Genomic DNA, 27,376 nt, shown 5'->3' with positions numbered 1-27,376 from the left:
TGCGGTCTCTTAAGTATGCAATAGCATCAGGTCTAACAAAATGTACACATCTTAGTTAAAAATCCTTTATTGCTAAAAAATACTAAGATCATCTGAGATTGTAGGAAGTCATCATCTCTGCTGGTGGAGGGTCTTGCCTTGATGTTGATGGCTGCTGACTGATCAGGGTGGTGATTGCTGAAGACTGGGGTAGCTCTAGCAATTTCTTAAAATAAGACAACAGTGAATTTGGCCGCATCGAGTAACTCTTCCTTCATCAACAGTTTCTCTGTAGCATGTGCTGCTGTTTGATAGCATTTTATCCACAGTAGAACTTCTTTAAAAATTGGAGGCAATCTTCTCAAACCCTGCCACTACTTTATTAACCAAATTTATGTAATATTCTAAATCATTTGTTGTCATTTTAACAATCTTCACCATATCTTCACTAGGAGTAGATGCCATCTCAAGAAGCCACTTTCTTTGCTCATCCATGACAAGCAACTCCTCATCCATTCAACTTTTATCATGAGATTACTGCAATTCAGTCATATCTTCAGGCTCCACTTCTAATTCTAGTTACCATTTCCACCACATCTGCAGTTATTTCCACACCGAAGTCTTGAACACCTCAAAGTCATCCATGAGAGTTGGAATCAACTTCTTCCAAACTCTTGTTCATGTTAATATTTTAATCTCTTTTCATGAATCACAAATGTTCTTAATGGTCTAGAATGGTGAATCCTTTCAAGAAGGTTTTCAATTTCCTTTACCCAGATCCATCACTGTCTATGGCCACTATTGCCTTATGAAGTGTATTCCTTAAATAATGATTCTTGAAAGTCAAGATCACTCTCTGATGAACGGGTGTTGTGTTAGCGGGCATGAAAACCATGTTAATCTCATTGTACATCTCCATCGGAGCTCTTGCATGACCGGACGCACTGTCAATGAGCAGTAGTATTTTGAAAGAAATCTTATTTTCTGAGCAGTAAGTCTCAACAGCAGGCTTGAAATATTCAGTAAACCATGTTGTGAATACATGTACAGTCATCCAGGCTTTGTTGTTCCTTAAATAGAGCACAGGCAGAGTAGATTTAACATAATTCTTAAGGGCCCTAGGATTTAGGGAACGGTCCATGGACATTGGCTTCAACTTCAAGTCACCAGCTGCATTAAGACCCTAGCAAGAGCATCAGCCTGTCCTTTGGAGTTTTCAAGCCAGGCAATGACTTCTCTCTACCTATGAAAGCCCAGGGTAGCATCTTCTAATAGAAGGCTGTTTGATCTACATCAAAAATCTGTTGTTTAGTATAACCACCTTCGTGTATGATCTTAGCCAGATCTTCTGGATAACTTGTTGCAGCTTTTCCATCAGCACTTGCTAGTTCACCTTGCACTTTTTATGTTATGGAGATGGCTTCTTTCTTCATGAATCAACCTCTGCTAACCTCCAACTTTTCTTCTTCAGCTTCATCTTTTCTCTGAGCCTTCATAGAATTGAGGAGAGTTAGGGCCTTGTTCTGGATTAGGCTTTGGCTTAAGGAAATGTAGCTGGTTTGATTTTCTATCCAGACCTCTCAAACTTTCTCCATATCAGCAATGTGGCTTTTATTCTTTCTTATCATTTGTGTGTTCACTGGAGTAGCACTTCTAATTTCCTTCAAGAACTTTTTCCTTGCATTCACAGCTTGGCTAACTAGCTTCAGAGAGGCCTAGCTTTTGGCCTGTCTTGGCTTTTGACATGCCTTCCTGACTAAGCTTAATCATTTCTAGCTTTTGACATAAGGTGAGCGATGCACAACTCTTCCTTTCACTTGAACAATAATTTCAGTATTGTTGAGTCTCAGGGACTAGAGAGGCCTGAGGAGAGGGAGAGAAACAGAGGAACAGTAGGTCAGTACAGTTACCAGAACACACACATTTATCAGTTAAGTTTGCCATCTTGAATGGATGTGGTATGTGGTGCCATCAAACAACTAGGTTGGTACAGTAGTAACATCAAAGATCACTGATAATATACTAACAGTGAAAATGTTTGAAATATTACGAGAATTACCAAAATGTGACATGGACACAAAGTGAGAAAATGCTGCTGAGAAAATAGCACCGATTGACTTGCTCGATATGGGGTTGCCACAACCTTAAATTTGTAAAAAAGCACAGTTATCTGTGAACCACAGTAAAGCAAATCAAAATAAAGTTTGGTATGCCTATATACCTCCCTTGTAGCAACCCTATAATGTTTTATTAGATTCTTGAACTGGGATTAATCATTTCTTCCTTTGAGTTCCTACACTGCATTTCTTGTACTTTTATTTTATTTTGATGTAATTATTTAGGTTTTTTTGCATGTTTGTCTCCTCTACCAACTTTGAGTGCATATTTGTCTTATCTTTGATTTTCAAAAACCTATCTGCTTTGCACATTGGGAGGCTTTCAATAAACATTTGCTGCCTTATGGACAGATTGGAAAAATGAATCTGAACACACATGAATTTGTCTGTGTCTAAACTTTTTAAAATACTGGTTTGTATATACAGTAAGAGCATTAAAATGACTCATTTTACCAGTACAATTTAATAAAAGCTTATAATTACTCAATATTACCTAGTTTATATAAAACATCCCATAAAGTTTTATTTGTGAACAAATGAGAGACAAGTAAAAATTTTAAATGAACTGACTTTGCCTCCAAATAAGAAAACTAGTTTTAGAAGTAAACACTTACTACTTTTAAACAGTAGCAGATGATTTGCTTATTTAATCTGGGATGAATAATATGCAAAGAAAGAGAAATGATAGAATTTATATATATGATGAGATCCTGTATAACATATCTAAATAAGAAAATGAATGAGCATATCTTTAACCCAAGGAAGATTTTGTCTTGGGGAGAGATGTTTCTAGTAAATTATGTGGTGAACTGATAAAGTGCAGCAGGACATGATGGTTTCACTTGGGTAGAATCAAGGTTAAGAAGAACTGTTCGGTGACCTGGCTTCTTCAAGAAGCATTAGGTTTCTTACCTGCTACTGTACTTTCTGCCAGACCCTGTGGTTTTTTGTTTGTTTGTTTGTTTTGTTTTTTTCCCCACCAATTTTAATTTTTGTCATAAAAGGGAAAAACAAAATTTTAGAAAAGTCTAAATTCAACTAAAAAAAAGTGTTAATGGGAAGATGAAGAGGAAATCATACTTTCTATAGAAAAGGGGAGGAAAACCCCACAGAACTTCTTTTTATGTGCACAAGTAAAAAATGAGCGTGTTTACTTAAATCACTATCCATAAGTCATGTTTTTTCCTGCACTTGTCTGGTTATAAAGTTTTGTTGGATGGGCTGAAGAACTCCCAAAGTGCTTGTGATACAGCTGAAGTATCTAAGTGTTCAATTGATTATATTTTGCCTAAAATGTTATATCCTGCCTGATTACATTGAATCTTTCCAGAGACGCTGACCTCAATAGCCGTTCTTCCTAGAAAAAGAAAAGTTATAAAACTACTTTGTTTCAGGGGCGCCTGGGTGGCTCGGTTGGTTAAGCGACTGCCTTCGGCTCAGGTCATGATCCTGGAGTCCCGGGATTGAGTCCCCCATCGGGCTCCCTGCCCGACAGGGAGTCTGCTTCTCCCTCTGACCCTCTTCCCTCTCGTGCTCTCTATCTCTCATTCTCTCTCTCTCAAATAAATAAATAAAATCCTTAAAAAAAAGCTACTTTGTTTCAGTGAGGGCTGTACATGGATGAATTAGTTCAATACATGGTGATATGGTAATGATGATCGAGGAACATTTCTAGCACATGTATAAACAACTGTGATTTAAAAAAATGAAATTATTGGGTGGTTGTATCACTTTCATTTTGGCGGCATGGTTTCCCCCAGCTGTTCTAAATGAGGGTTATCATCATCAGAATTGCTTCAGGGATTTTTCAAACTATGTACAGGCAGGCACTCGTGAGAATTCCAGTTTGCTTCCCTCAAGGGAATATGTCCTTCCCACCATTTTCTCTATTTCCCCAAGCCCTGTAGGATTTCTGCCAGGTGAGCCTCAAGCCTTGATCTCTTGCCTCTTTAACATGGCTGACCTCTCTGCCTCTGAGCGGGTCCAGGCCTGTCTGACTCCAATGGACATCATGGCAAAAGTTCCTTGCCTCTCCCCTCCTCACATCTTGCTCTGGCCATCCTTCTTCCTGCCATTTATCCTGCACATTGAACTGCTGGAGGCCCGTTCAGAAAGCAAATACCATCATACTCTTACTCTCTTGTTTAAAAACCTTTAATTGCCTCTGTATGAAGTCCATGAGAACCTTACAAACCCTGACCTAGCTTTTCAGCCTCATCTGTTTCTCTCCATGTCCCACCACCCTCTTGCTCCCCACTGGCCTCTAAAAACTCTCTCCTAAACTCAAAGTCATTTCAGACCACCTGCATTTCCTGAGAGAACTATGATACTCAAGCCTCGTTCTCGTGGGAATAGTTCTGCCTCACTTCGTTATCTCACTCCATAAACTCGGACTACTTTCCCTGATCCTTCGGATAGAATTGACTATTCCTCCCTTTCTGTCATCTGTAACGAATTTATTATACACATTCCTCATTCTGCTACACGTATTTGTTTACAGATTTGTCCCCTTAATAGAATACAAATAATCTAGAGTCAGGAGCCCATGTGTTCTTATCACAGTCTCCAAAAACAAATCCTTTTTCTGTCACTTAATAACTTAGTGCTTGTCGAATAAACATTTGAAAGAGTATTAGACAACTGTTAAATTATAAATTCCTGTAGGACAGGAACTGTGTCTTACTCACCTTTTCTTAAAAGATTTATTTTTTTCTTTGACAGAGAGAGCACAAGCAGGGGGAGCGGTAGGCAGAGGGAGAGGGAGAAGTAGGCTTCCCGCCGAGCAGGGAGCCCGATGCGGGACTTGATCCCAGGACCCAGGGATCATGACCTGAACCGAAAGACGCTTAACCAACTGAGCCACCCAGGCGCCCCTCTTACTCACCTTTGTATCCAGTTAGTATCTAGACCAATCTTTTGCATATAGTGTTTAATAATTATTTTTTCAATGTACAGTTGAAGAGAGGAAAGTAGAGCATCCCAGATGAATGGGAACCATGACTGGAAGGCGTAAGTACAGGGAAGAGTGTAACATCAATTGATTTGAGAAAAAAATCAGTTGTATAAAGGCAGGAACAGGGAGACATGGCTGAACCATTGCCTATATTTGTTTCATTCTGTTATTTTCTAGGATTGGTAAAATATTGTAGGTAGCATGGCTTCATAGTTGCTAATGAGCTTTATTTGTTTATTTGCTTATTTTCTAGACCCTAGATGAATGTTTTTGAGTTGGGGCAAATTCCTGGTCTAATCATTTGTGACAAGGATAACAGATACATATTAGAAAATTATTTTTAGTCTCCCTATCTCCCCTGGTCGTTTATGTTTACAGACAAATTTCCTTTCCAGCTTAATTCCTTCTCTTTAAACTCTGTTGCTAATTCTTAGATTGCTCTTAAGGACCTTTCAATTGTCCAATGATCAGTGATCTAAAGAAATTACAGAAGATGTTCCTTAAAATCTGGAGAACCAATCAAAACCAAACTGAGCCAACCTAACCTTACCTTCATAACATGTTATTTTTTCTCATTGGCATAGCCTATGCCTTGGTTGCTTAAGTCTTAAAGAGAGCTGACTCAAGACAACCTTGCCTATAAAGATTTTTTTTGTTTTGAAATGTTGAGCCTGAAGACACATTACTTTTTACCGTATAGAAGCAGTACGTTGCTCAACAACTAACAGACAAAGAAACAGAGAGTTAGAAAATGTAGTCATGTGACCAATATATTTTTGAAGTGATGTGGAAGGCAGCTACCTCTGAGCTGATGTAGTGTTAGCCTTCAGCTTTCTACTTGGTGGTGATTTGTGGACCTGTCACAGTCACTAGCTTTTGGTGTTTGGACAAGTGATTGTCACCTGCAAACATGCTTCATGCAGTGGCTCCGGGAGAAGTAATAAAGCCTGAAAATTGTTTAAAATATGTGCAAGGTCATTTCCCACCTAGCTGTTAGCAAGTGAGCTGAAAGCAGCTATTGGTGTGTAGAGCAGGCAGGAGGAGGGATTGAGGAAAATGAGGATACACAGTCTCAAGTGTTGTAACATAATAAGGGAAATGGTGTCATGTATTAAGGAGCAGAGCTCATATTTTGCCAGCTAAGTTTAGATAAGTTAATCTCTCTCTGCTTTGGTTTATAAATGAGGAGAGAAGCTCCTTTTCAAATAGTTGCTATGAGGATTGTATGGGTATATAAAATCATTAAAGTATGTAGAAAGTTCTTGTCACTTAGCAAAGAACTCTTTTTTTTTTTTAAAGATTTTATTTATTTGTCAGAGAGAGAGAGAGAGCACAAGCAGGGGGAATGGCAGGCAGAGGGAGAGAGAGAAGCAGACTCCCCGCTGAGCAGGGAGCATGACTCGGGGCTCCATCCCAGAACCCTGGGATCATGACCTGAGCTGACGGCAGATACTTAACTGACTGAGCCACCCAAGCGCCCCAAGGAACTCTTATTCTTATACTGGCATTCAACAGGAATAGTTGGAAAACAGTGGATTACCTCATGAAGATAGCGAAGGCTCTCTAAAAAAAAATCTCTTAAGTTTTAAAAAAGTGTTATATGCTCATGTAAAAACACACTCACACATAGGTGCACACACATGCACAAAACCAAGCAGCACTGGAAAGAACAAAGGAGAATGTACAAATCACCCCAGATTCCACCCTGTGATAGAGCATATCAACCAGAACAAATCTCTTTGTGCCTTTATTGAGATGTATTTAAGGCATATATCCATTAATATCCATGTTATGATGCCTTTCACAAGATGGTGGTCCAGTTTGTTCTTGGATTTTCCCTTCCGGATATAAATATCTGAACCCGACTTCCTTTGTGGGTTCAGATATGGTCCAAATGTGGTCCCCCCTGCCTAGAGGGCAGGAGCTCAGAGCATGCCTCTCCAAGTGAATGACCTCAGGTGCCATCCCATTTAACCCCTTTTCCTTCTCTGCCACCTGCACAGAGCCCTCTCTGCTATTGTTACAATTCTGCTGTTCACAGGCCACTGGGAAACTGCAGTATGCTCTTTTGCTGCAGGGCCTGGCATGTGGTCTTGCTGCCTGTTTAACCCTGGAGTCCTGCTCCTTGACTCATGGTGCTGGTCTCTGTTGATTTGTCAGGGCTTTGTGGTTCTGTTCTTGTTTTAGTTCTTTCCGTAGGGTCAGTTACATTCCTGACTCTGGGTTCCATAAAACATCTCCATATTTTCATCATGCATTTCCCTCTTTTATGTCACTTAGAACCAAATGAGCCATAACTCATGCAGCGAATATTTATTTATCTGTATCACAGAACAGTATCTTGTTTATTTTATTTGCATGTCACTGATTACTATTGAGTATGAACTTCATTCAATACGTTCAATGAATAAATGCCTATTCCCTTCTTTAGCCCATTATTTAGAGAATGCTTTGCATATTTATAGCTTTAACATTTTATCCAGCATATATGTAACAAACGTTGTATTTTAATTATTGTATCATTTCTGTATAGAAGTTTTAAAATGCATTCATTATCAAATAAGTTAATCTTTTCTCTGAGCTTTGTGTAAAGCTTGGAAAGTATTCTTCATGCCAAGATTTAAAAAATAGTATGTTACATTTTTTCCAATCTTTTCTAAGTGATTCTGGCTGATGTTATATTTTCCATAATTTAAATATTATTTTTAAATATATAAATAAATATATTTTTATATTTATAAATAAATATATATTTCCATAATCTAAAATATTTCTTAGCATCATAGAGATGTGTGTGTTACATTGTAGAGTTACATTGTAGAGTTAAATCTAAAATATCTTGGAACTACATATTTGGATGGGATCTATGAGTATTTGAAATTAATCAGAAGTCCACACTCCAGAAATGCCTACTCTGGACTGTCATACTATCTTTATTGTGGTCAACGCCAGAGGATTTTGTAATTACTATGGACGTCAGAAATGACTTTTTTTTACTAGGTTATATGTATGATGATCAGCTTTGTGGACTGACCGCTTTACACCACTAGATGATTATAATAAAAAAGACAGACAATAATAAGCACTGGAGAGGATATGGAGAAACTGGAACCCTCATGCATTGCTGGTGGGAATGTAAAGTGGTACAGCCACTTTGAAAAATAGCTTGGCAGTTCTCCAAATGTTAAAAATAGAGTTACCCTGTAAGCTAGAAATTCCACTCTTAAGTATATAGCCAAGAGAAATGAAATCATGTGTCCACACAAAAGCTCATATGCAAATGTTCATGGCAGCATTGTTGATAATAGCCAAAAAGTGGAAACAGCCCAAATGTGTATTATCTAATGAGCATGTGGTATGTCTGTACAATGGAATATAATTTGGCATTAAAAAGGAATAAAGCACTGATACTTGCTACAACATGGGTGAACCTGAAAAACATTAGGCTAAGTGAAATAAACTAGTCAGAAAAGACCATATATTGTATGATTCCATTTATATGAAATGTCCAGAATAGCCAAATACATGGAGACAAAAAATGGATTAGTGGTTCCAGGGCCCGTGGGAGGTGGGATAGGGACTGACTAATGGGTAGAGGTTTCTCGGGAGGTGGGGGTGTGGGTGGTGCCAGTGTTTTAACATTAGATAGGAAAGGTGATTGCACAACTCTGAAATATACTATAAACCACTGAATTGTGCACTTTGAAAGGGTGAACTTTACAGTATGATAATTATATCTGAGTAAAGCTGTCATAAAAGAAAGATATGTATATTAGCTAGAAATATTGTGCAAGTGAACAGGTCGTAGAGACCTGGCGAATCCTGTGATTCTGCCATTTGTAGTAGTGCTCTAGGCCTAAGGACTTAACTGGTCACGGGTGCAGAATGTTTAGAGGATTTTCTAGCCTGATTTGACCAGAAGGTTAGATAAATCTTGCTACCAGAATATTATCACATAAGCCTGGCAGTGCTGTTTGGAATTCCTGAAAGCAACAGAGCTGGAACTTGGTTAAACGTGTAGAGCATATTGTGTGACTGTTTGGTAACAAGTGTTTTTTGGGCAGAATTTGGTCTGAGACTTGGTAGCAAGGTTATAGTGTACTGTAAGAGCTGCAAAGCCTGCACATTACTTCAGTAACTGAAGAACAGGTCACTACCAAATAGTCCACAAGGGATAGGAGAATTATTAACAGTTGATACCTAGGACAATTATTGACTTTTATGTATTCATCATGCCTCCAATTGCTTTACTGAATTATCTTATTAATTTTGAAAGATTTTATTAATTAATTCTCTTGGTTTTTTTTCTAGGTTCAAAATTAACTCTGCATGTAATGATAATTTACAATACTATGTCTCATTTTCACTTTGTCTCTTATTCCCCAGAGCTTCTAAAGTGATGAATGATAACAGTAGTTGCCTTTCATTTCATTTTGTTCTCAGGAATAGAGACAGTCAATATAACCAATACAAAAACAAAAAATCAAAATGAAAATTATAAATCAATAAAAAATTTACAAAAATGTACCGTAAGCACTTATTCTTGTGACTTTTAGCACTTTATTTAACATCTCTGAATATTGTTCTCTCCTCTGGAATATGGAGTCTGATAATAATTGCTACGTTTTTAAGATTGTGTTGAGGGATAAATGAAATGATTTATTGAAAATGCTCAGCACAGAGCCTGGCACCCTGTTCATTAAATAAATAACAGGTGCAGAATTTGTGATAGAGGTTCAAGCTGGGTATAATGGCGCACACAGGAGGGAATAATCAGTGGTACCATCCCAGAACACAGCAGTGGGAAGAGGCTGAGAGAGGAATTCACATTCCTCACCAGGAATGAGGTCGGTGAGGAAATTTCGGGAAAGGGGATGCTGTGGGTAAAACGTGAATACAGAAATGTGAGGCAATATTAGTTTAAGGGACTGCAAAAAATCTGAAATATCTGGAGCAGAGTCTATGATATGGAAGATGGATAGAGGTGCAGCCGGAGATAAAGGCAGGGTCAGAATGTAGCAGGTATTTAGTTCTACGTTAAGGAGTTTGGAGATTCTGTAGGTCATGGGTTTTATGCCATGGGGCCATTTGATTAGATTAGGGTTCTTGTATCTCTACAGTATCTCTGTTGCTCTTGGAGGCATCTTGACGAATGAACTGGGACACAGGAGGCAGGAAGATCACCTAAGAGCTCTAAGGTCTGGGAAGTAGTTGGGACTTGTGCGCAGAAGCCAAGGTGGAGCGGAGCATCAGGGGAGAGAGGAATAGGGAACTGAGGGTTTGGGGAGGATGACTCTGGAAGAGAAAGAGAGGTGGGTTGGACCATGTTGCTGTGTGAGGATCCCACAGCTGTTGTAACAAATGCCCACCAACTTGTTGGCTTGCAACAACAGAAATGTATTCTCTCACAGTTCTGGAGGCCAGAAGTGTGAAGTCAGTAGCAGAAACCGAGATGCTGGCCAGGCTGCTCTCCCTCTGGGGCTGTGACGGAGAATCCATTCCTTGCCTTTTCCAACTTCTGGTGGCTGCTGGCATGCCCTGGCTTGTGGCTGCATCCCTTCGGTCTCCAAGGCCAGAGTTTTCTCATTTCTCTCTGCTTTGTTCACGTCATTGTCTCCTGTCTGTGTCAACTCTCCCTCTGGCTTCTTATAAGGATATATGTGATTGTGTTCAGGGCTCACCCACATAATCCAGGATAATCCCCTCATCTCAGGATCCATCATTTAATCACATCTGCGCAGAACTTTTTTCTCCCCCCTAATAAGGTCACATTTAGGTTCTGGGGATGAGGACCTGCCTGATATGTTTGGGAGGGGGCATTATTCTGCCTTCTGTGGTTGCCACTTACTGAGATATGGAACGGAGCTGCAAGATTGGGGAAAATATAATGACATTCGTTTTGTATGTGAGCTTTCGGTTTTAAAGAAGCCCCATATCCTGTTCTCAGTGTCTTTATCCTGTCCACTTTTGTTAAATGTTATGTATCTCTTCCCCAGCTTAAAGCAGGGATTGGGTTTTGTACCTTTTTCTGAAAGCTTGTATTACTGAGTTAAGCTTACATTACTTCAGACCAGTGGGTTCTTCTGTTTACCTTAGCTCAGGCAAACCAGAGCTCTGACATGTCCCATTCTGAAAAAGCCTGGGTTTTCTTTTAAGGGATTTCCAAGAATATCAGTCATACTCAATACCTTTAGAGAAACATAAAAGTTTTCACCGTTAATGATCTGCCCCTATAATTTCTTTTAATATCTAAACTGAATTCAACCCATGCAAGGATTGAAAATATATTTTGGGGCAGCTGGGTGTGTCAGTGGGTTGAGCATCTGCCTTTGGCTCCGGTCCTGGTCCTGGGGTCCTGGGGTCGAGCCCCACGTCGGGCTCCCTGCTCGGCAGGGAGTGAGCTTCTCCCTGTGCCGCCCCCTCCCCCACCCCACTCGTGCTCTTTCCTGCACTGTCTCTCAAATAAATAAATAAAATCTTTAAAAAAAAGAAAATATATTTTTATCACTGATCCTTTCAACTCTGCAGTACTAATATATAAATACTTTAAACAACCAATTTCGGCAAAACTGAAAAACAACCTAAAGTTTATTTTATTTCCAGTTTTTGTGGGGTAATGTGTGTCAGGTATGCTAGAGTTCTCCTTGGTTGCTCAGGCTATGAGATGCAGCTATTGAGCTGAATTTGTAGTCCATTTGCACAATTTCAAACCTGAAAGTCTATTCTTATTTTCTTGAAAGCCAGATAATCTTGTTAAGTACTTTCCAATGACCCCATCCTTCAGAATTACTTGGTATCTTAGATTCTAGCTGACTTCGACTTTACAGTAAGCCTCAGTTTCAAAATACTTCATTTTTTCATTTCTGAAAGCTTTACTTTTGCCTATGCGTAATCGGTTTCCCCTTTGCCATAGAAATTGTAGTTTCAGGAAAAATGTGTTTTTTTTTCCTTAAATTTCTGTGCTGAATTCACAGAGATAATATTTGTTCAATGAAGGATGTTGATAATAAAAAAGATTGAATACACGAGTCAGAGATGATTAAATATTACATTCACATCACTTCAGAGATGAGATAAATTTCCTTTCAGTTGCTCAAAGTTTTGATTTCCTTGTCTTTATATATAAAAACCTCTGAAAACCATTTTGTGTGTATGCTCATTAAAATATATAAATTTATATATATATATAAGTATATATGTATATTTATATATATATCCCCCAAGAACTGCCTCCTTCTAGTCTATAAGACAATATAATGCCCACAGGAAGGGCCCTGGGCCTGGCCTAGTGACATGGAGCATGCTTATGATGCCAGTAAAGCAGTCAGGCTGGTGTTTTTTCAGTTAATGTATTACTTCTTAGGGCAAAGGCCCGAAATGCCGCCTCTTCTGTTCTTTTCATAATAAGACGCCTCACCGTATCTACAGTGAAAAAAGCCGATGCTTTTGGCTGGATACTAAAACCGTTTGTTCATTCGGTGGCCGCTGCTTGAGCCTTGTTTCTGTGCCAGGTACCACAGCTGTCTCAGCACTAGTTCCTAGAGAGCTTGCAGGCAGTCAGCGATGCCCACACTATGCTGAAGACAGGTAAATAAAAAGCTCCCAATAAGTTCCTAAATCTTAAACCCAGAGTCATTCTGTTTATAGAAACAGAGCAACTTTGAGGGGGAGACTGCATGATGCAGGGATGTGGTTTTCTGTCCACCTGTGGACAATTTATGCTGGGCTCTGTAAAATGATGAAGCATTATTTTTGCTCCTGTGGAAAATGAAACGGAACAGCATCTCATTTGGCTTGATTTGTAAGCTTTCTTTTTGTTCTTACTAGAAATAAATCGAACAGTTCCGATCAGGGACAGCAGTAGACTCCCTTTACCTGCTGAAGCTTTGTTGGCCACCCAAGTAGCATGCTTTTTGGAATTCACTTCGTGTCTTCAATTTGAAGATTTATTCCCTAAAGCACCTCTCGCGTTCGTTTTGTTAAATCATCGTTTTGTTAAGTCAGCACTTTAAAGGGTCACAAATAATGAAGTTGTTTTTACTGTGGCACTATTAACTTTAAAATTCATAATACATCAAGTAGATTTTCTTCTCCAGAATGCATCTGTGTTAGGATAATGATATTTGTTTCCTTTTTGAAGAATTTTTTTTAAAAAAATTCAGCATTTACCACACTGCCAAAGAAGAATATTTATTAGGTGATTGGGAAAGAGAGAGCAGCAGGCCTACAACTTTTAGGTTAACTTACCTTTTACCTTAATAGATCATGTTATTGTATGCTCACTGTAGACACGAAGAGTTAGAACCTTTAATATTCCACTCATAAAGCTTGATTATATATAAATATAATAGAGAAAGATACTTGAACTTTTGAAAAATAAGGTACTTATATCAAGATATTCATTTGTTGAATTTTTAATTGTATGACATACTGATAAATTGTTTCTTTCTCTAGTATAGTTTTAAAAATAGTTGGGATAAGAGCTAACCATTGTACCTAATTTTTTTTAACATTGTATCTTAATCAATCTGACTCTATTTTTAGGACTATTCTTTCTCCCCATAACAAACTGTTATTTTGTATGCAGTCCAATATTGCTATTTAGATTTTTTTTTTTTTGAGAGGGAGAGAGAGAGAGAGAGAGAGAGAGAGAATCTTAAGCAGGCTGCATGCCCAGTGTGGAGCCCAATGCCAGGCTCGACCTCACAACTGTGAGATCGTGACCTGAACTGAAACCAAGTTAGACACTTAACTGGCTGAGCCACCCAGGTGCCCCTGCTATTTAGTTATTTCTGTGAGTTTGTCTCCCTAGTACAATTCAGGCTTCTTCAAATAAGGGAACATGTCTTTAATATTTACTCTATCTTTGGTCGTGTTTAATTATGTCTTGGGCATAGAGTATTTGCTTGAGAAATACTTGCAGAATTACACTGAAGTTTAAAGGCAGTTGCTATTTTCCAGTTAGAGAAAGACAAGAGTCTTTAGCTTAGAGGTCATTTTAAGGGGCTAACCAGCTTTTCAGTATGGGTCTTGGAATGAGAATAAAAACTACAATGAGAGTAGTTTTGAGAAAAAAAAACTACAATCGCGAAGAAAACTAATATTCATGTTGGCCATTCAGTACAGTTCTGTGCTAATTAAGGGTATGAGAACTACCTTAAAATCAGAAGGTGACTTGGGCATAAAATCAGAGCAGGCAGGGTTATAGGATGAACTAACTGACTATTGTCATCAAGGGAGGGTAGCTTGATGCATCAGTCTATTATAAGGGTTATAAGGGATCAATACCTATGAGGATTAAATAGTTAAAGGGGGAGCCAGGGAAGCCTTTCTCCTGGATGGTCCTGGAAAGGTGTTACTATTCTTGCTTTATCTACTCTCTTATTTCAGGTTTTGTGCAAAATATGCCTCTTCCATTAACCTGGTATTTCTTCCTGCAGGTTAGGGTTTAATTGATTGGGCCTCAGCTTTAGTGATGCTATTTCAATTGTATTCTTTTAAGTCCAGGAATCTTAATTGAAATTTAAGGATGAGTGGTTACTAGAACAACTCAGGCAATTCACAGATTATAATTTTGTTTAGACTATTTCTTTGTGTAAGTTTTCTTACTCATATACTATATTTTTCCATAATTTCTTTTCAGGACTTTGCTCTCTTCCTTGTTTTGGCTAACATCTAGATTTACAGAATAGAAAGATACATTCAGGATTTTTAGCCTACTGTTGAAGTGCAACCTCACATTATAAATTTATAGGCATAAAATTATAGTCCTCCTAACACTATGGAAGGAAGTGTAACTTTCCCACATAAAAGCTAATGAGTGGTGTGTGTATTATTATTTTTTTTTACAGTGCCTCATATAAGAAGCAAAGATATTTTTCTATGAATAAATACAGTTATGTTTGGTCTCCTATTTGTCTCGATTCTGTAGTCAGGATTGCTCTTCATATTGGTCTTTGGACAGGAATTTATTTTATTTTATACTCCAGTGGCTCAACCAATAGGTGTAATGGGGGGCCTTCCATATTTCCAAAACTTATAGGTAAATAAGTTGTTTCTTCTGGACTTCTCCAGACAGTATGGCATTTTGTGAAGAACAGAGAAGTCAGATTCAGAGGGCTGACTCCATTGGATGATACTGGGCTGTGTGTATTCTTACTCATTTATTCAGTCTCTCTGAGCCTCCGCTTAGTCTCTTGTTTATAAAACAGCCTTCACAATAAGACCGATACTGATCTTTTTTTACTTAATGTGAACATGATTTATTTCTAAGAGGATGTTGAAAAGGTAAAAATCTTCATTTCTATCACCAACCCAAACTTTATGATGAATTTTGATAATCACTGGTCTTTTATAGTATACATACTATTTAAGAATATTTGCCTTAAAAAAAAAAAGAATATTTGCCTTTTCCAAACTTTTGGCATTGTATATGTGTGAATTTTATTGATGAAATTTATTGTCCAACAGCAATGGGAAAGTTAAGTTGCTAATTTCAGGGGCTAATATATACAAAGATTATGGAATTTTATTTCTTATATAAAGGATACAAGATTTTTTTGTTTCTTTGTTTATTTGATCTTAGCATGTATATTATGGATCATAATGTTTAGAAGAAAAGAATCTATGGTTAAAGATATTTATTTTTATTGTTGTTAGAAATCCATTATTTTATATTTGGTGTTGAAAGTTGTAGTTTTTTTTTTTCTTAAAGAGACAGTGAAATCACATTATGTTCTTTTAAATATGTGTATAACATAGTTTTGAATCCCAACCACGTTGCAATATTTTGCAGTTATCTCTCCTAGATTATCATAAATTCTGTAAGAAAGAGCTGAATTATATTTTTTAAGGACACTAATGAGCGAAAGGCTGGAGATACGGGAGGGGCTGAAGAACTTCCACTTAAGTGGAGAACCACCTTTGTAAATATACATCACAGTAATTTTTCAAGTGGAAATGTTTTAATTTACTGTTTGCTAACCATTGCTGGAGTCCCATTGTCTGCTTATGGTACAGAAGGATTATTTTAATTTGATTTCTGACTAGTGGTCTTTGAAGCTGACTTAATTCCAAATATAAATATATCTGATATTTTCTCTTTTTAGGAATATTTCAAGACATAATGTTACTTTATTTTGGTCTGTGCTGCATTGTTATGTTGACTATGTTTTTATTTTCTTATTGTACAGTGATTCCATAGAAGCAGTAACTTTTGAGAACCTGAAATAAGAAAGGATATCATTGAAATTTAAAAAGGCCTTTCAAATACCATGGCAGTACAGATAAATGCACATGAGTAGTAGTCTTGGGTGGAGGAATAAGAGAGTTTAAACATGAGATTTTTAGTATGAGTATTAAGCATAAAAATGTAATTTGTTCTTACAAATTATTACCAATTAAGAAAGGATAAATAAGAAGGACAGATTTAACTTTTGGAACATTCAAGTCATCATTCTAGGTAGCCAGATTTTTTCATACAAGGGTATAGCTTCAAATTATCATTTTTAGGAAAATAATCGGTTTTGGATGGAAATTTTTCCAATTGTCTTATTAACCAGGGCACACTGAATTAATTTTTTTGATTACTCAGGGTTATTGTTATGAGCATAAAGTATAAGACTGCATTACTACCACTAAAGGTAAATGGGATAGCCCCAAACTAGAGGAATCCAGACTCACAGTTTCTGATTTTCCACTTTTATTCTTGTTTAGATATGGAAATATCTGTAAGTAAGAAGAAATAGATGCTAATAATGGCCTTGTCAACCTTTAAAATTTTTTTTTTCCGCTGAAAAAATCTTCTGTAGACATCAATACATTCATCTTAAATTCCCAAACCAGAGTAGCAACATAAAACTCCTCTGAATTGATGTCACAGAAATGTCAATAGATGGCGCTTCACTGTTGCCTTCTAATTGTGTGGACTAATGTGATCATGTGCTCTGAATCCCAAACAATTTTGCATCATTAATAACTAATAATTCAATTCAGGAAACATTTCTGACCATCTGTATACTGATTAATGAAGGGATAAAAGGAAACTTGAAACAGTTAAATCACTCAAAATTTAATCTTAGAATGTGGAAATTCTTGTCATGGACAAGCTACAGTACCAGGCTGAGCAAATAAGCCTCCCTTACCCCGGCTTCCTGAACTTAAGTGATGTTTACTTTGAATAAGTACAAGCACATATTTAGCAAATTTTTATTTAGTCATGTATATATATATATAATATACATATATAATACATAATGCAGATATATATCACAGATATAATATGTGCTGTACACATATATTACATATAATATATAAAAAGTTTATATATTTATATACATTTATGTATTCATATAAATGTTTTGGCTGTATATTCATCTAACATTTTCTTTTATTCAACAGAAATCTTCTTGACAGAGATACATTCTCTAAATCTGATCCAAGTAAGTGTCTATTACTTGTTTTTTGAAGCAGTCTACTTATTTTTCTAACTTGATTTTGCAAAAATTGTATGAAACTTACAGTTCTTGTTTAAATATTTGTTTTAAAGCACAGAAAGCAAGAAGGGGGATGGTGTCAAGCCCTGCATTCTCATCTACCTGGGCAGTAGTCTGGCTAAAGAGAGGGAGTTGCTTAGCACTTTGAAAATAAGATGAAAATGCAAATGTAAGATAGTTCACTTTGGGGGCGCCTGCGTGGCTCAGTTGGTTAAGCGACTGCCTTCGGCTCAGGTCATGATCCTGGAGTCCTGGGATCGAGTCCCGCATCAGGCTCCCTGCTGAGCAGGGAGTCTGCCTCTCCCTGACCCTCATCCCTCTCATGCTCTCTACCTCTCCTTCTCTCTCTCAAATAAATAAATAAAATCTTAAAAAAAAAAAGATAGTTCACTTTGAAATTAAAACCAGGGGCGCCTGGGTGGCTCGGTTGGTCCGCTCAGGTCTTGATCCCAGGGTCCTGAGATCCAGCCCCACATTGGGCTCCCTGTTCAGCAGGGAGCCCGCTTCTCCCTCTCCCTCTGCCTGCCCCTCCCCCTGCTTGTGCTCACTGTCTCTCTCTCTCTGTCAAATAAATAAATAAAATCTTAAAAAAAAAACAACCCAAACCTCATGGTATGGCATATGATACAAATTATATTTGAAAGGTGACCACAATGGACCATAATTTTAAGTGATTTAGTCCCAGAGTAATACTTTTCCTTCTTTTTTGTAAATAAAAAGAGCATGTAAAGGCATGCTTAACCAAGAGAAATATATAACATTGTTTTGGATGAACACAATTTTTTGATTCCTAATTATGTATATTAAAAAATTGGAGATAACTTGTAAAATGAGAAAATTTAAATTAGAAAAGAGCAACATTAATGTATAAATCAACAAGTGTTTCCATTCTTGCAGTAGTTAGAAATTTATATCCTGCAACTCTCCATCTCTACAAATATGTGGGCAAATGTGGTTTAACTACAGGGGGTAGGTTTTGTGAGATGTTAGAATTTTTGAGGTAGTCATTGGGGAAAAAGGCATTACAGTTTGTGGGTATTAAAAATTTCTGGGGCTCACCTGACAGAGGAGTGGGACTCTTTTTTTTTTTCCCTTAATCTTTACCCCAAACACTTCATTTCTCTTTTTGTGACTTCCTTTTGTGGTTGACAAGATTTCTTACCTGTTCATAGATATTGAGGGTGGGAGTTGCAAATATTAAATGTAGAGGATGATGTGCTCCAGATTGTCCTTCCTGTGATGGTGTTGAGCATTATGGGTATTTTAGGAAGATCTTGACTGATGTCTAGTAACTTACTGAAATATTTCAAACTGTTAAACTATAGTTTAAAAACTTACGTGTGTCTGTAGTATAATGTAGATGAAGACACTAGCAAATAATTATTGTGTGCTTTTGTGCCTCGGTCTATGCATGTTAGGTTCTAAAGATCTGATACAACTCTCTGTTTCTTCACAAAAGTTTTTAGTCATTTGATGTTTTACTAGCAATTTTCTTACAAAGAGTAAGGCCAGGAATAATTTGTATACATTCATATATTTCTGAAACACATTTATATATTTACTTTTTCTTCTCTTACAGTTTGTGTCTTATATGTGCAAGGAGTTGGAAATAAAGAATGGAGAGAGGTAAGCATTAACAGTTTTTAAAATATCATTGTGCTGGAAAGTATGGTCTAAGTTACAATTTGGTCAAGATGATACTTCCCTGATTTTAGCTATTTTAAGTCTTCTTCAACCCAAAGATTGCATTTTTTTAATTTGTGAGAGTAATCTTTGTGTTTGTTTTTATTCAATGTTTGTCTGATTTATGACCTTCCTGTAGAATATTCTAGCCTTAAAACTTGTATTTTCCTCAGTGTAAAGTAAATTTAATGTGTTGCAATCCTTACATAATTGAAGACTAGACGTAGTCTCACTTTTAGAGATCAGCTGCTGATTGTTATAAAATATACTTTAAAGGGTTTTAAGTGTGGTGTTTGATATCAACTATCACCTGCGCTTTGCCAGTTAGTAACTTCTTATTTGAAAATAAAGTAGAAACTCAGTTTCCTAATACAAGCATACTTTGTTATTTACTTATTGTTATGTTCAGTTAGCCAGCATATAGTACATCATTAATTTTTGATGTAGTGTTCAACAATTCATTAGTTGCATGTAACACCCAGTGCTCGTCACAACACAAACATACTTTGTTTAATGAAATAAAAGCACGGAGGCAGAATTATTGTTTCAGTTAATTTGTATTCTAGAGTATCTCCATGTTCAAATGGAAGGATGATCACTGGAGGGGATCATATTTTATTTTATTTAAAATAAAAGGCATTTCTATCTGCTTGTAGTTGCTGGTTATCCTAGGAAGTTAGTGCATTGTCTTAATTAGGTTACAGTTTCTGGTGAGATTTCCCTAGTGAGATTTGTGCTATTTGTTGCCATAGATTGCTTTGCAGTCAGCCATTTTACCAGTGTCTCTCAACTGTGAGATAGAAGATAAGAATAGGTCATTGTAATTTAATCTCAAAACTGGCAGAATAAGCCAATTCAAAAATTGTTCCTGTTGACCCACAAATTGACCCACTGACAGGGGGTCAGCGGGATGCTGAGCACCAGGTTTTCATATTTAACTGGTTCTAGACATTTCCATGTGGTTATTTGAGCTTTATCTCAAGCTCTACATACCCGATGGTAATTTCCTCAGCCCTACCCTATCGCTGCTGCGTCTTTGCTCCACATGTAGCTGATAACATTACCAGCCAAAATACCAGACTCTGAGTTTTGCAGCCATCTTGACTTTCCTTCCCACACCTTCTTTATTTATCAGTTATCCAGTGGTGTGAATTCTCTTTTGTTAAAAAAAAAAAAAGAAGAAGAAAGTCTCAAATGAGTCACCTCCTTCATCCAGACCTATGTTATCTTTTGTCTTGTATGTTAGAACATTCTCCTGAGTCCATGCTCCTCTTTCTTGTTCCTCTAATTATTTCTTTGATTATTTTCCAAAAAGATAGGCTGTCTCTTGTCATTTGCTCTAGAGGTCCCTTTCTCAAAGGCCTGGGGCAATCCAGTGGAACTGCTGACTGACCATAAGAGTCAAGCTGGCTGGGGATGAGCACTTACCAGGAGTGTTCAGAAAATAACATTACTTGAGAGACCAATAAAGGAACTGAGATAAATATTCATAAGGTGCAGGGCTAGGCATCTGGGCCAATGCAGATCCCTAGTGATGAGGCTTTCCTGTTGCCTATACAAGATCTTTCATACTAACTACCATTCTCAGCCCTTTAGATATATTGGCTAATTTATTGTTTGCACAATAACCTTAAGAAGTGATGCTATTATAATCCTTATTTTACACATGAGGAAACTAAAGCACAGAAAGCTCAAGTGACAGGACGAAAGTTACATAGTAGGGATTTCAGCCCTGGCCATCTAGCTCCAGAGCCTCTGCTGTTAGACCACCTTGCTTTGCAGAATCCTGACCTGATCCCAACATTCACATTCTTGTTTTGTTAATGAAAGGAAATTCTATAAATAGATTTTTGGGCTTTATTCTTATTTATTTAAGCTTGCCTCTGAATGAGACACAAATAGGAAAGAAGGCCTACTCTTCAGGGAAAATAGCATAGTAATAAAATAAGGCAGAAAACAATATTCTGCTTGTTTATTTTTTTCTCCTTGAAGGAGTAAAAAGAGTTAGTAAGAGGAAGTAATACTCAAAGGGGGTATGAAAACAAAGTAGAAATTGAGAAAGTGATGAGAAATAGGACCCAGAGTTACATAGTGTGGATAGGAGCAGATGGGTGAAGATGAAGAGAAACCAGTTAAGAGGCAATTTTAATAGACAGCATTTCAGAAGAATTAAAAGTGTTAGTAACTGGAGAATAGTGTGGAAGAATAGAAAGGAAGTGCCAGATGCAAGAGACAAGCAATTAGGAGCTAAAATCCATTGTATTTAGTGGCTGATTGAACTTGCTGGATAAAGGAAAGGTGTGAAAAAATTAAATACATTATATATATTATTAAATCGCTACAGAACCGTTTGAGAAAGACATTTTCCTTATTTTGAGAGTCAGGTGATGTAGTGATTAGGGGTGTGCACTTGACCTCTCAGTGTCTGTTTACTCTTCTGTGATGTGGGAAATGATAATGGTTCTAGCTCATATAGTGGTTGTGAAGATCAAATGTGAACCACTGATAACAGTGTCTGGTGCGTAGGAAACATATGATTCAGGATACATTGGGACCCTAAGAGATAAAAAACTTTTATAAGGATAACAAAACTAGTAAGTGGCAGGTAAGTAAATTCCTGCATTATAAAATTCTGTAAAATTCATTGCACAAGCCCAGCAGTTGATGGGGAAATGACCTACGGGATTTACTTGGCCTCAAACCTAATATGAAGCAGTGGTGTTACACAGCTGCTAAAAAGCTAATATAATCTGAGGACGCATTTGATGGATGTGCAGTGCTTACATCAAAGAAGATAATGCTATTATGGTGAACTACATGAAATTGTCATTTTTGTAGGTCAAAAATGGTTGAGTGTTGGCAATTTCATGTGATTGAATCAAATACTATTGTATTTTGCTCTGGTGGGAGGAGATCTGGAGTGTTACTTTCTAGCTCTCCATCTGAGACCATCAAAATGCCCACTATGTATTTTAGGAGGGCTACCATCTTCAAGAAAGGGATAGAAACTATGCCATATGAATAAAGAATGTTGAATCTAAAAATTGCAAAGACCCTGACTAGTCATAATAAATGTCTTCAAACTCTTAAAAGTATTTTCATTTAGAAACGGGAGTACACTTACTTGATATTGAAACAAAAAAGGAAGAAGCAAAAAATTTGGCTCAGAGGATGGAGAGACAAAGAGACATTGTTTAAGCCACTGTGAGGAAGACTTTTTTTTTTAAGATTTTATTTATTTATTTGAGAGAGAGCGAGAGAAACAGAACACAAGCAGGGGGAGGGGCAGAGGGAGAGGGAGAAGCAGACTCCCTGCTGAGCAGGGAGCCCATCCTGAGGCTCGATCCTGGGACTTTGGGTTCATGACCCCAGCCGAAGGCAGCCGCTTAACCGACTGAGGCACCCAGGCATCCCTATGAGGAAGACCTTTGTAACACAGAGTATCCCACAGTGGAATGGGTTTCCTAGAACTGTATGATGGCGCTCTAGTGGATGTCCTGTTTCTGGAAGTATTTAAACAGGGGCTGGACTAATTCATCAGGAATGAAATTGGACTGAGTTAGTTCTAATTTCCTTACAAGTCTGCTTTTTTTATGAGACTAGAGAGTTCAAAAGAGTTTTCTAGTCATTTTTTCAGCTCTTCTAATTAACTTTTAAGTATTGAACATTATTTTACAAAATAACAGCAAAAACCACTCTGGTTTTTTGGAATTTTTGGGATCAGGATATTTGGAATCAGACAAGGAAAACAATATTATTGATGCTTTATTAATAACTTTAAATATATCCACCCATTTATCAATTTGACATATTTTTGAGTGCCTGTTTTGTAGCTGCAGTGGTGGATAAGATTTTAAAATAGACAGTATTCTGCTTCAAGGAGCATACAGTATGGTTGGAGAATTTTACCAGCAACTCCAGTGTGTCTTACTATCACTGTACTGATTGAGGTATCAACACTGTGTCAGTAATATAGTGGTTGTATTTGTTTTTGAATTTAATTGTAGTCTTGAAAAGTATGTAGTTACAAGCTATATGATTCTATGTTCTGGGATGAGTTACCTTTAGATAGTTAGGAGTAATAAAAAAAAGAAAAAGAACTTAAACTATGTTGAAACAAATGCTCCAAATAAAGAGATAGAAAAAAATATTTAAAATTGATTTGTAGTTGAAATCTGCAATTTAAAAATTGTATCTGACACAGAATTAACTGCATGTCTTCTATAAGTTCTAATGATTGTGAATTATCAAGAGCTCTTGAAGTAATTGATATTTTAAAACTAAAATTATATTTCAGTGCATAACAATTTTGGAGCTAAAAATGATAAAGTGTCATGAATGATGAAAATATGAAAACCTCTTAGTGGCAAGTGGAAATGGCAAAGTATTATCCCTGAGGATGCACACTTAACTTTGAGAGGTTCTGAAAATGTTGCAATTAATTTATTTGAGTTAAATTTTAGTTATCCATTGGTAATCTCTTTTGTGAATTACTCTTAAACATTTAAAATTATAGAATTGGTTTCAGATTCCCTAAGTTAGTACATGATGAAAAAAAGCAAACTGAAGTTTATATAATCCACAGCGATCATAGTTTGATGATAATCTACTGCCACATGTTGATTACTATAGTTTAATGTTGTCTCTGCTTCTGAACCATTCCTCTGACACTGAGCTGTTTTCACATTTATTCATCTCCATACTGAATCATATATGTATAATATATAAACACACAAACATTCAGAATGGATGAGAATATTGTTCATGAATGGTACCTTACCTATTGGACTTTTCTAAACTTAACTAGAATTTCCACCTTGCACCATTAAAATCCCATAATTTCTATATCTTTCTCATGGTCCTTGTTACCTCCCATTTTATATCATTCAATAAACATCAAGGTCTTTTTTGTGAACTTACTCTCTTATATAGCTCAGCTTCACTTTTTAACTCAGTGCTCCTTAAAGGTCAACCTTCTGCACTATGGCATTTAGGATAGGGCTCTGCTCTTAGAAAGTGCTCAGTTAATATTTGCTGAATACCCTCAAATATAGGCACACACATAACTCTCATGGTTTCAAAACTTACGAGTTGGAAGAACCCCTTTAGATCATTTGGTATGAAGTTCCCATTTTTCAGATGAGAACATTTGTGTGGTATGCTAACTCATTATGAGATCCCAGTGCTTGTTCTGCTGCTCCCTGTCATAACTTTAACTACATATTTTGTAATTTGAATTACAGCATCTGTTGAAAACATATATACCTCTTGAAGCTTAGGGGATACTAGTTTCATTCTCTCCTTTTTGTCCTGTAGAAATACTAGAATGACCCAGCTACAGTTATTGATACAGAACAGGAAGCTCCCCACAATCTTTAGGCAGGCCCTGTTGCTGAGGCCCTGAGGAGGGTCTTGTGTGGCTACTGATACTGCCTTCACTATTGGATTCATGCTGCAGAGCAACTGAACATTTCTGTTGTGTTCAGTTTTCTTTTCTCTTTTATTTTCCTAAAAGATTGCATTTACTTATTTGACAGAGGAAGAGAGCACAAGTAGGCAGAGAGGCAGTCAGAGGGAGAAGGAGAAGCAGGCTCCCCGCTGAGCAGAGAGACAGATGCGGGACTTGATCCCAGGACCCTGGGATCATGACCTGAGCCAAAGGCAGACGCTTAACAACTAAGCCACCCAGGCGTTCGTTCCTCTTTTCTCTTTTTTAAAAAAGATCTTAATGACAGAATGCTGCTAAACATTCAGTCTGCAGAGATTATATTCTTCTCATAGACATTTGAAGGATTCTCACAATGTGCATCACGACTTCTCCAACGTGATTCATTGAGGGGATTGTAACGGAAGACATTGGAAGTTCTCTTCCAAGAACACTTGTGTGGTATGTGGTTGAAATCGGAGCGGGAGACGAACCATGAAAGACTATGGACTCTGAAAAACAAACTGAGGGTTCTAGAGGGGTGGGGGGTGGGGGGATGGGTTAGCCTGGTGGTGGGTATTAAAGAGGGCATGTTCTGCTTGGAGCACTGGGTGTTATATGCAAACAATGAATCATGGAACACTACATCAATAACCAATGATGTAATGTATGGTGATTAACATAACATAATAATAAAAAAAAGAAAAAAAGAATTGTAATACCAATATCTTCTATGGTATGTATAGTCAGTCTTAAGGCATTACTATTTTAGCAAAAATATTTTGTGTGCCCCTCAGGAAAATCCTCTATACATTTGAATTCCCAAGGTCAACCATCCCGGTTTTGGAAAGAGACCTATGAGCCTTGAAATTTTTTTGTTTAGAAAAGGACATGAAGTAGTTTTGCAAATATTCCTAGCTACAGATGGTTAGAAACTGTGGCTTAATTTAAGTTGTCTTTTCTTTATATGGCTCAGTTAAAGTCTTTTAACTCTGAATATTCTGTGACCAATTGAATGAGAATCATAGTTTCAATAGAACTTTGCTGATTATTACTAGAAAAACAAATCCAGAGTAATTTTGGTCTCTTGAGTTATTTTTTTTTCCTGTTCTTATTTTTTATTTTTTCCAGCTTTATTGAGATCTAATTGATATATAACATTATGTAAGTTTAGAGCATACAATATAATAATTTATATATATATTTTGCAAAATGATTACCAAAATAAGGCGAGTTAACACATCTATCATCTCTATATGATTGTGTGTGTGTGTGTGTGTGTGTGTGTGTGTGTGTTGTGGTGAGAATTTTAAAAATCTACTCTCTTAGCAGCTTTCAGATACATAAATATGGTATTGTTAACTATAGTCACTATGTTGTACATCACATCTTCAGAACTTACTCATCTTGGGAGTGGAAGTTTGTATCCTTTGACCACTTTTGCCCATTCCCGCCACCCCTGGCAACTGCTAGTCTGTTCTGTTTCTATGAGTTTGATTTTTTTAGATTCCACATATAAATGAGATCATATAGTATTTGTCTTTTTCTGGCTGACTTATTTCACTTAGCATAATGCCCTCAAATTTCATCTATGTTGTCTTGCAAATGGCAGAATTAATTTCCTTTTTATTATGGCTGAATTTCTGTTCTGTTTTTAATATACCGTTTTATTGAAATAAAACATACCCAAACAAAGGGGAAAATAATACAGCACAGTAATTTATTAGATGTGAACACACCCATGTAACTACCACCACATCACAAATAGAACCTTCTACAATCCAGCAATTCTGATTGTGGCCTTCTCTCTTCCCAAATTAAGCAACTATCCTGACTTCTAGCACTATAGGATAATTTCTTCTATTCTTAAACCTTATATAGATAGAATGATACAGTATATATTTATTTGTGTCTAGTTTCATAACTCACAGTTCTGCTTTGGAAGTCTATCCATGCATGTGGTAATAGTTTGTTCATATTTTTTGCTGCATGGTTTTCTATTTATGAATATACCCCCATTGATTTATCCATGCTACTCTGAATAGACATTTGGGTTCCCAGTTGTTGAATATTATGATTAACTGATTAGAACATTCTTGTACTTATCTTTATATATTTATTATTCTTATTGTTTGTATATGGAGGAGTAAAATTTCTAAGCCATAGGTTATACATATTTTCATTTTTAAAACATTGAGGTATAATTGACATATAATATTATATTAGTTTCAGATACAACATAATGGTTCTATAGTCATATATGTTGTGACATGATTACCATGATAAATCTCATTAACATCTATCACCACACATAGTTACAATTTTTTTCGTTGTGATAAGACCTTTTTAGGTTTATTCTTTTAGCAACTTTCAAATATACATTCCGTTGTTACTAACTATAGTCACCGTGCTGTGCATTATATCCCCATGGTATTTATTCTATAACTGGAAGTTTGTACCTTTTGACCTTCTTCATTCGTATTTTTCACTCCCCACTCTTGCCTCTGGTAGCAACCACCAGTGTGCCCTCTGTACCTATGAGCTTTTGAAATTTATTATTTATTTTTTAAATCTTCTACATATAAGTGAGATCATACAATATTTGTCTTTGTCAGATTTATTTTACTTAGCATAATGCCTCCATGGTCCACTAATTTTGTCACAAATGGCAGGATTTCCTTCTTTTTTTTATGGCTGAATAATATTCTAATACATATATATTAGA

At 36.8% G+C, this 27,376-nt stretch overlaps 1 protein-coding gene across 1 annotated transcript in view; it reads left to right on the top strand.

The window, feature by feature from the left end:
• CPNE8 (copine 8) overlaps nt 1-27,376 on the top strand; it is a 224,197-nt gene that overhangs the window by 11,675 nt on the left and 185,146 nt on the right. Inside the window, exons 2-3 of the mRNA XM_028113255.2 lie at nt 17,449-17,489; nt 19,123-19,169. Of these exons, the coding sequence (XP_027969056.1) occupies nt 17,449-17,489; nt 19,123-19,169 (88 nt within the window). The remainder of the gene's footprint in view (nt 1-17,448; nt 17,490-19,122; nt 19,170-27,376) is intronic.

This window comes from Eumetopias jubatus, unplaced genomic scaffold (genome assembly GCF_037043125.1).
Source record: "Eumetopias jubatus isolate StellerSeaLion01/CBP00866 unplaced genomic scaffold, mEumJub1_p1.0 scaffold_8, whole genome shotgun sequence".
NCBI classification, from domain to species: domain Eukaryota; kingdom Metazoa; phylum Chordata; class Mammalia; order Carnivora; family Otariidae; genus Eumetopias; species Eumetopias jubatus.
Note: the sequence above shows the minus strand (reverse complement) of the source record. Positions and strands in the feature narration are given on the sequence as shown.